This window comes from Ambystoma mexicanum, chromosome 1q, assembly GCF_040938575.1.
Source record: "Ambystoma mexicanum isolate Mex_15411 chromosome 1q, UKY_AmexF1_1, whole genome shotgun sequence".
Classification (NCBI taxonomy): domain Eukaryota; kingdom Metazoa; phylum Chordata; class Amphibia; order Caudata; family Ambystomatidae; genus Ambystoma; species Ambystoma mexicanum.
This window is the reverse complement of record NC_090922.1, coordinates 929384973-929400395: the sequence shown is the minus strand read 5'-3', so window position 1 is coordinate 929400395 and position 15423 is coordinate 929384973. Positions and strand designations below refer to the sequence as shown.

The window sequence follows — 15423 nt, the reverse complement described above, 5'->3', positions numbered from 1 at the left end:
GCCGACCTGTAGGGGCAATAAAAGTTTTTGACCGAACCATTCCTTTAATGGTAAAGCTAACATGCTCAGTGTTGCTCCTATTTTGGTACAGTCAGTCTATTGATGTTTCCTGATTGTGGCATTGCATTTTTAACGGTAAAACCAACATGAGTATTACGTTGCTTGACTGGCTAGTTTGGATATACTTTCTTACTGTGTCATGGAATTTAGTTTTTACTGGGTTTCCAGGGTAATGCAAGTAAGTGTTATTACTTGGCTAAGCTGACCTTCATTGATGACATCAGTCTGCCCATATATTCTTACTGTGGTGTGGTATTTTGTTACTGGGTATCTGGGTATAGCAAACCGAAGTAGTGTTACATGGCTAGTCTGGTCTGCATTAGTGGTCCCGGTCTACATATACTGTCGTACTTTGGCGTTGCATATTTTACGGGCAGAGCTAACAGAAGGAAGATCTTGGATGGTTATAATGGCATATATCGATGTAGACTACATGGATCTGTATGGGCAGAGCAAGCATGAAAAGGGTTTTATACTGGCATATATTGTGGGCAAAAGCATCATGAAAATGTGTTGGCAAATGCTCCTCTGCATTGTTGGTGACTTGCATCTATTGGCTTTTTCCATGTGGCATATACAAAACCGATTTGCAAACTGTGTGGCTTTTCACCCATTCTTGCTCTGCTTGGTTGTTTGGTCCTCCGCCGCCGCTTCCTCTTCCCTTGATCACACCAGCACAACCCACACTGCCTTGATATTCCTGTCCATTTTATACTTTCCAGTCTCCTTCCATTGGTTCTCTCCCTCATCTGTTCCCCAGGCCAACCACTGGCTTTAGTTTCCTCAGGGGATGTCGAGTCCCACTTCCTTATTGTACATGTGTCCACCGTTGTTTGTAAATGGCTTCTGCTCTAAGCAAAGGAAATTTCAGAGTTCATATGTCCGCTGGCGTTTGGTGGCTCGTTTAACATGTAGTCACTTGAAAAGTTCTTCTTAGGACAAAACCGTGTGTAGGGATTGCCTGTTCGTCCTGTGTTCCGCTCTCTGAGTCTACTGAAGGTACAGCCACTTGCATAGTTCATGTCTGTGTCCTGTAGGATGTCTGGATTGCCGGTTTGATGAGCCGATCATTCCACTGACTTGTAGTTCCTCGCCTGCTCTCTCTTGGTTGGGTTGCTCACTTTCCTCCACTGCAAGGCCTTCTGGGTAATGTAGTCCTATGAGACAAAAAGAAAGACTGGCCAGCATTGGGCACAACAGTTATGGGACAGTAACAGGAGGAACTTGGCTCACTTAGCCAGGCACAGTTAGAAGTGGCAGATACTGCAGCCCTCCCAACTCCCACAACCTACCTCTGAGACTAACTCTGAGAAACCCTGTGAAAGACATAAAATAAGCAGTGTTGTGTGGCAATTTGCTATGCAATTCTGTTGGTTTGCTAACTAAATTGGCACTTGTGTAGCAATCCTAGCTATTTCTTATCCTGTTCAATGAAAGCACAGATCGCCCTGCATTCCTCTCTGGCCTTCAGGGCTCCATCTACCCTCTTTTCTCTGTTCACTACAAGTTCAAAAGGGCTAATAGAGAGAGAGTGCAGCAGCCTCCGTGCCAAAGCCTGTGTGAGTATGCAAGACATTTCTTTTTCAAATTGTTGCAAACCAGAAATAATCAGGAGAATACCTTTTTATTAAGCTAACTGTATTCGGCCTACCAAAGACAAGCATGTGTTCACTTTTTTTTTTTTAAATGCAGTGCTTCAATTCCATTTTTCTAAAAATGTAATTTGTTAAAATATGCATAATTCCATATTGCTGCTGTAAAACACTGCATTGTCTCCATGCTTTAAAGTAAAGTGTAAGTTAGTGCATCTATCATATTGTCAACTATTTATTGATTTTATTTATTTAGCATTTATTCCAGCGCACCAAACCCTCATGCATCTGGGCGCTAGTTACAGAAAGTGCAAGGTATGTTATTGAAGTGCAGGAATGAGCATATGGTTAGAGACAAAATAGGTGTGGGTCAGCATACTAGCAGAGCAGAGCCTTGTGATGCGTGGGGCAATATCAAGTATGCAGTACTAGATGGGTAAAATGCAGCATAGTACATTTGTCAAAGATCACAGTAGGCAAGGTCAACACAACCTGGCAAAGCCACGCCTTATGATACTTGAGCAGTATCGGGTGGATAACGGAAGGCAAGATTCGAGTCAAGTAGGTAAAGGTGAGTGAATGTGTGCAACAAGAGACAGAAATCATAGTAAGGTAGCAGGCGGCAGCATATAGCACACTTGTCTGGGGACAGATCAGATAAAGGTTACGCGGCTTACCAGTGCAAAGTCGGGTAGAGGTAGGTTACGTAGGTAGCGCATGGCTTCCCAAGGCGGGGTGAACGGCAAAAACCAAGTGTCAGGAATCGATTCATTGAGGAAAAAGGACAGAGAAGTGCGCCGAGCCGCCGGAAGCCCCTGACAGGCCCAGACAGAAGTGCCTTTTAAGGGGGCCTTCGAAGGGGGCCGCCGGCAAGCCTTCTGACTTGATTCCGATGCTGGTGTATATTCCGATGCTGGCCCATATTTCATTATGTTGGGGAAGATGCATCGTATTGACGAGTGGACCCTTTTGAAAATGTACATGATCAAACTGTCAAATGCTTTTGATGGCAAACCTAGTTCTGTAACCTGTTGGTTACATGCAACTTGCAACTGGTTCTCAACTCACATGCTGATCCCATGCTCCTTGACTTTCTTATTACCCTGTTCCTTTATACCGGTGCCCTGAGAGTGAGATGGCCGCTAACTACAATATTCCACCAATTTTGCCCAGTTCCCTGCCTGCTACATCATCCACTCTGCTTAGTCTCTTACTTTCTTTTCTCTTGCATAATGAATAGACAAAGCTAACTAGATGCTTATGCAGAGCAGTGATCAATAGTTCCATCCAGTCTGTACTTGCTATACATCTATAGATTACCATCACTGTAGTTGGCCTCCAGAGCTCGCTTTGCTCTAGGATTATGATTACATTATATATCAGTACCTGCAGTAGAGAGAGAGCTGGCCAAACTGTTTTCAGAGCTTTATCATATCTATTTGTGCCCATTCATACAGCTAACCTTTTACAGACACTCATCCAGGCTTGCAAAGTATTTTCGCTTGCGTAGTTGAGTAGATTTTTAGAAAGTCCAGTACCATTTGCATGGGATGTTTAACACTTCTATTTAAACTTTACTTTGTTTGCGTGGCGGCATTGTGCCAAACTAAAGTGGTATTGTGGTGACGTGCACCATTTTACAGAAAGCACATTTACATTTGTTGTCATCAGTTGCCATGGGCCTAATGCATTTCTCTTCGGCCGAGTGGGTAAACGAAGTTACTCGACCTGCGGGTCTAGTGGAATTTTAAAGAACCGCCAAGGTCTGAGTTCTCTCATTAATGTCTTACATCGGTGGTACTCATAACTGCTGCATTGTTCATTTTGTATGGTAAGTAACTTCTGGTGGTGTTAGAAATATTAGTACAACATTGCTTATCAAATGGGTTTGTTTGCTAATTAAGAAACATTTAATTGCCAAACTCTGCTAATCAATTTTCGAAAACTAATGGATGCCTTGCTGTAGTAGGCCTCTTGCACCATGTTGAGTGGGATTCACATCCTCTCCTGAAAAGATAAAGTCCCTGGGCCCATCACACTGTTGACCAATAGTTGGTGTAATCATTTCATTTTCATCTTTACTATTTGACACATTTTGAACACTAAAACACTCTACTTGCATTTGAGCCCTCCTTTTTTTTTATTCAATAAAAATTAAACTTGTTTATGTATTTCTTTGCATGAGAGCCTTGCTGTGCATATCGCTCGCTGGAATTTACATGGATTTTTAAAAAATCTTGTAGTCCATTACTTCTTTAAAGGTAACGGTTAAAACTGATTAATGTAGCCATGAGGAACTATGTGTTGTTTTTAATTAACGGTTTCCTCCTTTTTTCTTTTACAGTCATTTAGTTTATCAAGAAAAAAAATTGTTTACTACACCAGTTTTGACCAACGGAAAAGAGCCAATGCAGCTTTTTTAATAGGCGCATATGCTGTAAGTAATTAAAGACGTTTAATAAGTCATTGCTTTGTAACAGTTGATATTGTATATTTTGCAATATACTCTTCTTTTAACTAAATACTTGCATGTTCTGTAAGCATGTTGAAATATTCCAACATGTTTTTTTGGTCCTCATTTTTTATGTGACTACATCTTTTACAATATATTCGTTTAGCATTGTATGACTTCAAAGACTTGCACAACTATAGAAAAATAAGATTATTGCTTTAGAAGACATTTTCTCTTTTGAGTAGTACTTCGGACTATTCTTGTCAATGTATAAAGTACAATTTTATTTAAGCCCTGTCGGGGTTTAAAATGCAGGGAGAAAATTCCCTGCTGATGGTGTCCACCCCACCATTTTATTTCATGTGTGGTATTGAAAGGTAGGCCATACTTGTACCCCTTAAATACATTGGGGTACCCCAGATCACACTCACACCAGAGAAAATGCACCCCTCTAGGGAATTAAGGCCATGAGTCTATCTTGCAAAAGATAACAAATGTAATCTGTACAGAAGTGAGGATGGGCTAAAGACTGCTCCAGAGCGGTATATTCGAGGGGTTTGGGTCCTCCGACGTATTCCATATCTATGACATGTAATCACCAGAGCTGTGCTGCTTCGGAAACTTTTTTCGGCGTCTGCGTCGATGACGTCGATGCGCCGTCGTCGAGGACCTCGTCCGACGTCATCCGATGTGATAAGTAGGACGCACGACGCCCGTAGCCTCAGTTCCGTTTTTTCCACGAACGTGTTGCTTCGTGAATCTCGGTTACCGCCTCGACTCTTTGGAGTTCTGTTCTTCTCGTTTCTTCGAACCTGTTCGTTTTTGTGAAAATCCTTCGTGTGAAGATGTCTTCTACTTCGTCTTAGACCCCGCGTCCGGGCTTCAAGAAGTGCGGGGAGTGTGGGTCCAAGATGTTGGTGACGGACTCGCACAACGCCTGCCTCTGGTGCCTCGGGGAGGCCCACGACACGGATGACTGTATCGACTGCCAGTCGCTCAGGTCCAAAGCCTTACGCGAACGTAAGAAGAAGTTGTCGGTAGGTCGGGTGTCCAAGCCCTGGAAGTCGAAGTCTGCGGGGCTTTCGACGGATGATTCGAGGGGTGACTCTCCGCGTCATCGTCGGAAGTCTCGTGGGTCTCCTTCTAGGAGTCGGTCTCGCCACTCCTCAGCCTCTTCGAGGCATTCTCGGAAGCGCCGACACCGGTCGTCTTCCAGGTCCTCTTCGGAGGACTCTGCCCGGCACGTCGCTTACCCCACCAGCCGTGCGACGCCGGAGGAATGGGCTTCCTTCGGGAAGAAAATGCTGGCGATTCTTGAGTCGCAGGGTACTAAGCCGCCCGCGCCCCCGAGTGGGGTCGGTCGTGAGAGGTCGAGCGACACCGCTCGCAAGAGTGGTCGGCACGAGTCACGGGAGAGGTCCCGTTCGGACAAGGAGACTCGTTCTCGACGTACCCGTTCCAGGTCCCGATCCTCGACGCGTTCGAGACAGTGTGCACCTGTGAGGTCTTCGAGGAAGACATAGACGTCTGAGGCGTCGAGGGCGTCGACAGGCTTTCTCGAGGCTCCGGCTCCGAGGAAGTCGTTGAAGCCGTCGACGCTCAGGTCGTCGAAGGACACGCTCGGGGCTCCGGCTTCGAGGGCTGTGTCGAGGCCGCTGATGCTGGCGGCGCTGCATCTGTCATCGACGCCCATTTCCTCGACGCCGATCCTCTCGGCGACGATGCCTGTTCTCTCGGCGCCGATTTGCTCGACGCCTTTCGTGTCGGAGGTACCCCGTGGCACGGGGGAACCCCCTAGGAAGGCTCTGGTTAAGAGCAAGCACTCTCGGGTGCCTTCTTTTTGCCACCTGGAATATATTTCAGATGCGGATGAGGATTCTGATGGCCTGGTTCCTAGTCAGGTTCCAGATGAAATTGTCTCGGACCATAGTCAGTTTGACGATTTGAGGCAGTCACTGCATGATGCCAGTGGACTGGACACCTCTCCGGAGGTGGAGTTTTGTAGGCCTGAGCCTGACTCTCATGCCGATTCCTCGTACCGGCGCCTTATGGCTAGGGTTTCTGAGTACTTGGGGTGGTCTGCTCCCCCAGGGGAGTTTGTGCAGGATGATCTAACGGACATCCTTGATGTTGGTCCCCCAACTGACCCGGTACTGCCGTTCCATATGGCTTTACAGAGAAGGGTGGCGGCGGCCTGGACTGCTCCGGAGAGTCTCCCGGCGGTGGTCAGATCCTTGTCGTGAAAATACCGTCCAGCCAGTAGCGACCCCTGCTACTTGACCAGGCACCCCACTCCGGAGAGTTTGGTGGTGCAGGCGGCCACGGCCCCAGCAAAGCAGGCGTCGTACCCTACCATCCCTCCTGATAGGGACGACAAACGTTTTGATGGCTGGGCGAAGAAAGTGTTTCCTTCTGGTGGTATGGCGCTTCAGGCGGCCAACTCCATTTGTGCCTTGTCTCGTTTCACACACACTCTGTGGAACTGTGTTGCGTTAGCGGCTGAACATATTCCCAAAGGGGACGAACGGGATGGTTTCCTTGCTATGGTCCAGGATGGTAAGGATGCCATGTGCGAGTCCGTTCAGTCGGGTTTGGACTTAGCTGAATGCGTCAGTAGGTCCATGGCGGCGAGCACCGTGATACGCAGGTTTGCGTGGTTGCGGAAGTCGGGGTTTGCTCCTGATGTGCAGTCCCGGCTTCTCAACATGCTCTTTGACGGTGAACACCTTTTTGGCAGCAAGGCTGACGAGAGCCTTGAGAGATTGCAGACCTCAAAAGCTGCAGCGAAGTCGTTGGGCGCTGCAGTTCGCCAACCTCCGCCTTTTCGTCCTAGGGGACAGCAGTGGAGGGGTGGTTCCTTTCGCTATTACTCGTCCTTCAGTAAAGCGAGAGGAGCTGGCAGTCAAAGAGGCCAACGCAGGGCTACCAGAGGTGGACGACAGGGTACCCGTGGTGCCAAGGCAGCTCGGGCAGTTGCCTCTTTGCCCTCAGGTAACGCCGCAGCCGCTCCCACTCAGTCATGAGGCCATGTCCCATGGTTCGCCGGTTGGGGGAAGGCTGGCGCAGCATCTTGTAGAGTGGCAAGCCATTACTTCAGATGTGTGGGTTCTGGAGATCATAACCCAGGGCTACTGTCTTCCCTTTCGGCACAGGCCTCGCGACGATCCACCGGGGAACCTCTCTTTGCAGAGTCCGGATCCGCTCCTTGCGCAGGAAATTCAAGCCCTGCTGGAGAAAGGCGCCATAGAACTGGTGCCTGTAGCGGAGAGGAACAAGGGATGGTATTCCCCTTATTTTTTGATTTCGAAGAAAGACGGGGGATTGAGACCCATCATGGACTTGCGCGGTTTGAACAAACTCCTCAGGAAGGACAAGTTCAAGAGGGTTACTCTCTCTCAAGTCCTCCAGGCCCTTCAGCTTCAGGACTGGGTGGAGTCACTCTACCTCAAGGATGCTTACTTCCATGTGCCGATCCATCCCAAGCACAAGAAGTACCTGAGGTTCGCGGTTGGTGACTTGCACTTTCAGTTTCGGGTCCTCCGCCCCGAGGGTTTTCACCAAGCTCATGGTGGTGGTGGCAGCGCATCTCAGGCAAGGGGGGATTCACGTCTACCCCTACCTGGACGATTGGTTGATCAGGGGGAGCTCTCCCGAGCAAGTCCTGGATCATCTGTCCGTCACCTGCCACTCCCTTCACAGGCTGGGCTTCTCCCTCAATTTAAAGAAGTCCCATTTGACGCCAACACAGCGGCTCCAGTACATCGGAGCAGTGCTCGACACTTCCCTGGGGCAGTGTTTTCCTCCCCAGGTGAGGGCTCTTCACATTCAGCAGATGGTGCACAAGTTTCAGCATGCCCAGACGCTCCCAGCGTTCGAGTTCTTGAGGTTGCTCGGCCTCATGGCATCCTGCATTCTTCTGGTGCCAGAGGCTCGCCTGCGGATGAGATCTTTGCAGTGGGCACTCAAGACGCAATGGTCGCAGTCCTCCGGCAGGACGTCGGACCCGGTTCAGGTGCCGCCCTCGGTCGCCCCGGACCTTCTGTGGTGGGCCGTCGAAGGCAACTTGATGAAGGGGGCTCCATTTTGGCTTCCCTGGCCGGAGGTGATGATCGTGACGGATGCATCCCTCACGGGATGGGGAGCTCATGCCAACGGGCTGACAGCGGTCGTTAGTCTCCGTCGGAGTCCAGACTCCATATCAATCTGTTGGAGCTGAGGGCCGTCAGGCTAGCCCTGAAGGCTTTTCTGCCGCCTGTGCGAGGAAAGAGTGTCCTGATCCTGACGGACAACACAGTGGCCATGCACTACCTCAACAACAAGGGGGGGGGCAGGGTCACTTCCTCTGTGCAGGGAGGCGATGCAGCTTGAGTTCTGGGCCATCCAGCAGGAAGTTTCGATCTCGGCAGTTCATCTGGCCGGAGACGAAAACGTGACGGCGGACGCTCTGAGCAGGCAGAGCGCGATCTCTCACGAGTGGGAGTTGGCTCAGGAGATTCTCCTGGAGATCTTCGCCCTTTGGGGGACCCCTCAAGTGGATCTCTTCGCCTCCAGTGTCAACCGGAAGTGCGAAAGGTTTTGCTTGCGGGAATTTCCTCCAAAAGGAGCCTTAGGAGACGCGTTTGTGGTGGAGTGGTCATTCCTGCTGCTGTACGCGTTTGCTCCTGTCCCCGTCATCCCGCAAGTGCTGCGGAGGTTACGGAAGTTCGGTTCCCGGATGATCCTCATTGCCCCGGCGTGGGCTCGGAGGACGTGGTACCCGGACCTTCTCGACTTGTCCATCTGCCCTCCACGTCGTCTTCCCTACCGAGACGATCTGCTCTCACGGGAGGGGGGGGTCAGGTTCTCCATCCAGAGGTCAGATCCCTCAACCTTCACGCTTGGCTTCTGAAAGGTTGAGGTATAAGGATTGGGACCTCCCTGAAGAAGTGATGGAGGTGTTGCTTTCGGCCCGAAGGCCAGCAACAAAGTCTCTGTACCGTTGCCGTTGGCGTAAGTTCTGCGACTGATGCAGAGTTCAGAATGTGGATCCTTTTGCATGGAACATCCCCATGGTTCTGTCCTTTTTACTTTCTTTGGCCCACAGGGGCTTGCAAGTAGGTACCATTAAAGGTTACCTGGCGGCGCTGTCCATCTTTAAGCGCTCGTCTGAAGAGTGTTCTTACTTTAAAATCCCTTTTAATTTCACAGTTTCTGAAAGGGCTCACTAATGTGTTCCCTCCGTCACCTTTCCTGGTGCCCGGTTGGGATTTAAACCTTGTTCTTAAGTTTCTTATGGGTGCTCCGTTTGAGCCTTTACATTCTTGCCCTTTGAGGCTGTTAACTCTGAAAACTGTTTTTAGTTGCGGTTACTTCCGCTCGCAGAGTGAGTGAGTTACAGGCACTTTCAGTTAAGCCACCCTTCACTGTATTTCACAAGGACAGGGTTGTCCTTAGAGTTCGTCCTTCTTTTCTTCCGAAGGTAGTGACGGAATTTCATTTGGCCCAGAAGGTTGTTCTTCCGGCATTCTATCCTCCTCCTCCACATCCTGGTAAGGAAGAGGAGAGGCTCCATAGGCTTGGTCCTAGGAGAGCTTTAAGCTTTTATGTTTCACGCATGTCCCGGGTCAGAGTGGACGATCAACTCTTTATTGGTTACGCTGGAAAGCGTTTGGGGCAAGCTGTGACGACACAGACTTTGTCTCGCTGGATTATTTTGGCCATCTCGCAGTGTTACCGCTTGGCGGGTAAAGACCCACTGGCTGGCTTGCGGGCCCATTCTACCAGGGGTATGGCTGCATCTACTGCCCTGCAGAGGGGTGTTCCTATTCGCAACATCTGTGATGCAGCCACCTGGGCTTCAGTACATACGTTTGTACTTCACTATTCCCTCGATTCCATCCGAGGACAGGATCTGGCCTTTGGCAAGGCGGTCCTTTGCTCTGCTATTTGATTGGCTATTCTAAATTGTGATTCTAAATTATTTCCCTCCTCCTTGCTCTGGTACTGCTTTGGGAGTCTGTCATAGATATGGAATATGTCGGAGGACCCAATCCCCTCGAAGAACAAGTTACTTTCTTACCTGGGAACGTTCTTTCGATGGGATGGTCCGACGACATATTCCATATCGCTCCCAACCTGCCTTCCCCGCTGCAGAGTTTCTTTTGCGATTGCAGCTTACGTTCCGCAAGGCTTTGTGTCTGACTGGCAGTTGACTAATGTCACACGTTCTGGGGGAAAAAACTACAACTGAGGCTACGGGCGTCGTGCGTCCTACTTATCACATCGGATGACGTCGGAGGAGGTCCTCGATGACGGCGCATCGACGTCATCGACGCAGGACGCAGACGCCGAAAAAAGTTTCCGAAGCAGCACAGCTGTGGTGATTACATGTCATAGATATGGAATATGTCGTCGGACCATCCCATCGAAAGAACGTTACCAGGTAAGAAAGTAACTTGTTCTTCTGTCCCTGAACTTCTCCCAGGGCCTGAAGACTGGTGCTGGGCCTGGAGCTTAAATACTCTTGACTTGGTTACTGGATACCAGCAGAGCTCATCCAAAACTGTTCTTCTTCCTTAAAAGGGATGCTGCAGTTCTTCCTACTGGCATGGCTGGTTTCCGTTTGGGACAAGCTACATAACATTATGCTGCCTACGGAGGAATACAATGTGCTCTTACTTAGCATCATTTGCTATGATAGCATTCATACATAAACGCATCTTCCCGCCATTCTCAACACTTCACTCAACATATTTGATCTGCTCCAGTAATTTTTACAAAAACCCCTGTTTTCCCATAGTACTCTGTATGTCGTGCTGAATCTTTTTTAGTCTCCATTGGCTTGTGATGGACAGACAGCTGCTAAGTCACTGTGTTCTGCGAGGGGTAGCCTCAGTGACGCAATGCCTGTAGTCTACTTTTAGCACAAGCTGCATTTTATCGTGCTTTCAGAAAAGCTAACTACCCTTTAACAGTTTTACAAATATATTCTGCTAAATAATTATTTGTGCCTCATATTTAAATCCTAACTATCTTTATTTAGTGACCCTCCTCCCCCCCTGGACTCTTGTAGTGCTTATAAAACAGTTAACAGAAGTCTTGCCTAATTCTAAAGTGCTGGGAATGAAGGAAAGCACTAGGCTCCTTCCAAACAGTATTCCACAGCTTGCAGGCCAAAGATCGCACTGGTCTCAACTGGGGTACATGAGGATGTTTCTGTCCCACTCAAACATATCTGGTGCCCTACTACTTCCCATTTAAAAACAGTTCTTTGGCCCTCTGTGTGTCATGCTCTGGTTTGGTGGAGAAAGGTACTCTATCTGACCCCTGGATATGACACTGGATAAGGCAACCTGTAGGTGACGGATGAGGTGGTACCGGAGTACTGTACAGTGTCTAGTGCAAGGCCCAAGTTGAACAGTAACATTCACTTAGTGCCTCTACGGGGAGTGCATGTGGGGCATACTGCCCGAACCCAAGGGAAAATAAAAAAGTACACACAACCTTCCCAGTACTGGTCTAGATTATAATTATAATTGTTCTTTTATAGCGCGCATAATAACATTGTACGTGTTGTCCCAGAGCTATCCTTCGTGTCCTATGGAAACTATCCTTCCTATACTTGCTACAAGTGAGATCAGGAAACCTTAATAACACTTCAGCATCAAAACTGTTTTATAAGGGAACCCCTCGCAGGGCAATCTTTATATGGAATACATGAATTAATAAATAACCGCTTCAACTGGGAGGGAATTGGCCGTAATAGATAATATACAAGATATTTGGGCATAGAGTGCAGTTTTGAAACATCCTACAAATTGACAGTCCAATAAAAACTTGCATAGGTGAAAAATAACTATTTTCTTTAAATTGGGCACATAATGCATCTCAGCTTAGCTTTTTGCAATATAAGAGAACAATGTTGTGGGAGCAAAACAATGTGCCATATATAACATCTTTCAATGCCCATCCTGCTCAGTCCTATTATATCCTATGATGACGTTCACCTCATACCGTTGTTATATTAAAGTGAAAGTAATGACAAAGTAATTTAAATAGGTATATTTGGAGCTAAGGCGGTACAAGTGGGAGTGGCAAAGGTAGGAGGAATTTTGGGGGGGGTGCACCAATTATAAAAAAGTAATTGCTTGGAAGTGAATTAGCACAAAGCAATTTGCTTCTATGTAACACGTACAACCCATTTTTTCTGAGTAAAGGTATTGTCTCTATATCTCCTTTTGTGAGTAATAAAACAGAACTGTCTATTCACAAATTTCACTTAAAAGTGGCCATCAATCCTTTTTTGCCTTGCAAAGACTGTGCTCCACCCTGAATTTGAGTCACTGCTTCCTATCGCTAGCTGAAAACTATCCAAAAAATGAAAACCACAATGACAAAATGCCACAAATGGTGTAGCAATAAAGAAAAGGGAGGACACCTAAAAAAAAACAAATAACCCCCGGCCCCCAAAATTATAAAAATCAAATCTTACATGTTCTCCGCAATACCTGCTCCCAGGTGCTCTAGTGGACTGCTGGAAACTGCTGCAAGACGGGTGTGCTGAAGGCCGGCATGGCCCGATTAGTTTCCTTTGTGCTCTCTTCTCTCATTTTGTGGTAGTTGGTATGTCTTGAAGGAGGCTAGTTTGTTTTCCCTCTTTTCCTCTGGTGCCTTTTCTCCTCCTGGATGAAGCAGAAGCTGGTTGGTGAATATGTGCAGGAGCTAGCAGAGGCCAAACTGAACTGGCTGGGCTGGGGTGAAGGGCTCGTTTTCCTGGCTGGGAAGATTATTTTACCTACAGTATAAATGACTGTCAGTAAAACCATGCAATGTTCCCCCACCAACCGGAGGCAGTGACCATATATGCTGTATGTTCAATGTAGCCAGTTCTTTTACACTAGTGGGATGAAGGCAGCTTCTATGCACAGAGTCTGCTGTTCAGGTGCTTGTGCATGGTTTCGCTTCTTGTTTTTGTTCCTTTTCTTTGCATATGCATTGTATAAATGGTGAGGCAGGGCAGGAATACTCCATTCGAATGGATTGTGTCCTCCCACATATTCCTCATCTTTGATATTCTATATCCAGCTTCAGTTGCTTCGGAAAACATTTTTTTTCGGCAGAGGGCTCTGTGCGTCGATGCAATCAACTCGATGTCCCTCAAGGGCCTACGTCTCGAGGATGTTGTCATAGAAGGCATATTAAGCATGCGCAACGGCCGTTGGCTTCAGTTCTTTCCGTGAATGTTATCGCTTCGAGAAATATGGCACACTTCTTTACTATCATGCGCAAGTAGGTCTTCATCGACACCAACTACCACGAAGACAGGGTTCAAGAAGTGTCGATTGTGAATCAAAAATGTAATTGACCGATCCACACCGTATGTCGATGGTGTCTCGGGGTGGAGCATAAGGCATTGGCTTGCTCCAAGTGCCAGTCGATGACCGGAAAAGCCCTGAGGGAACGAAAGGGGAAATTGGCGGTATGTCGAAACCCCAAATCGTCTACCTTGACCAAAAAACCTTCGACTGACGAGTCGAGAGGCGAATCTCCATCCTCGAAGTCCAAAAAGAGGCACCATAAGTTGCCTTCTTCGATTTCAACGGCGGACACCTCCCCTGAGAGGGTATCTTGCCCCACAAAAAAAATCCACTCTGGCCGAATGGGAAGCCTTTAAAGCAGAAATGCTAAAACATATTTGAAAAGCAGAAACCCATGACAAGCCATGCTCCTACTGCGCCTTTCAAAGAAGCCGGTAAGGAAAGGGCTCGACCTAAACCTGATCCTCACCGAGAGCCGTTGAGGCCTCGATGTGATGATGCATCATCGAAGGATCCGTTGAGCAGAAAACATAAGCACAAGTCGAAGTCAAGGTCATCAACGCTGGCTGCGCTTTCGAGGTCAGCCAAACCCTCGACATCAGCGTCAACTTCGACGCTGATGGCAACGCCAGCTGCGCCATGAATGCCAGCTTCGGCATAGACATTGAGCGCCCCATCAAAACCTATGGCGCTATTGAAGACTGTTTCAACGGCTCCTCCGGCGTCTAATCCACTATTCATCAAGCCCTTGATGCCTGAAAAAACATATGTGCCTTTACCAAGGATGGACCAAAGTCCCTTACCTCCATATATGAAGGGAATGTGAACCCTCAGACAACAATGCACTCTTTTGCCTCCAATTTGGCACGCCAAATTGCCGCGTGCACAGAAGCACAATTGAGCCCAGACAAAATGGCCCCCGTTGTCATGGCTGCACAATCAACAAAATGTGCAGTGAAAATCACCGCCGCGGGCCGTGTCCTGATTCGCTGCCTCGCCCGCCATTCCCCTCCTGCTTTATATGGAGGGGGAAAGGGCCGAGGAGGGAAGGCCGCAAGCAAAGGCATCGCAGCTCTTTGCTGCTCGTCTGCCGTCTGCCCAAAACCTTTGCCGCATCTAGAAGGTAAGAAGCACTACCCATGCAAGCTTCTCTCTAACCCATGTACCACTTCAAGGCGTCTCAGGTTGCGCGCCCGTACTTTGCAAGCCGCCTTCAGCTCACACCCCACCCCCACGAGCACCCGTAATACACGGCTATGCTCACGTACTGTACAACCCTCTCTATTCGCTGATAAGGCCAGGCTCCTCCGCACAACCTCAATGCCCGCATCCACTACAAGTATTACCAATACAGCAACCAACAAAGTACTTAACCCTTCACACAACTGTACTGCCCCCATAACAAATGTGATTCATCATGTGTCCACCACCACTGAAAATGAGCCCCCCAGTGTAAAATCTGTGATGTGCATTTCTTCTACCACCATTTTGAATTCTATTATGCCAAATGCTATGCCACATGTGCCCACCACCACTGAAAATGAGCCCCCAGTGCATCTCCCCTAACACTCACAGCGCAACTACCCCTTCCACATCACCTTCTCTCATCATGAACCCCCCCGAGCCACTACTGAACCCCACCTGAAATGCGCCATGATTAACGCTAGGTCCATCAATGCCCACGCTCTAGACATCCACGACCTCCTAACCTCCCATGACCTAGATCTACTCATGATCTCAAACTTGGTTACATGAGGCCTCCGGCCCGGCGCTCTCCCTCGCCCTACCCCCTGGCTACTCCATCACTAGACAAGATCGCCTCTCCAAAGGTGGAGGTGCAGCAATTATTGCCAGAGACTGCCTCTCTACCAGAAAGGTAGAGAAATCCCTGAACAACAGCGACTACCTCCAAGTCAAAATTACCCTCCCCCCCCACTGCACCATTACTGTGCACACTGTCTACCGCCCTCCAGGCCCAACAGGAGACTTTCAAGCTTCTCTCATCCACCTTCTCTCTGACAAC

At 48.4% G+C, this 15423-nt stretch overlaps 1 protein-coding gene across 5 annotated transcripts in view; it reads left to right on the top strand.

Moving 5' to 3' along the window:
* The window catches only part of CDC14A (cell division cycle 14A), a 1359412-nt gene that overhangs the window by 457917 nt on the left and 886072 nt on the right, over positions 1-15423 (top strand). For all 5 annotated transcript variants that reach the window (XM_069641577.1, XM_069641576.1, XM_069641579.1 and 2 more), the window contains exon 4: positions 3997-4089. In XM_069641577.1, the coding sequence (XP_069497678.1) occupies positions 3997-4089 (93 nt within the window). The remainder of the gene's footprint in view (positions 1-3996; positions 4090-15423) is intronic.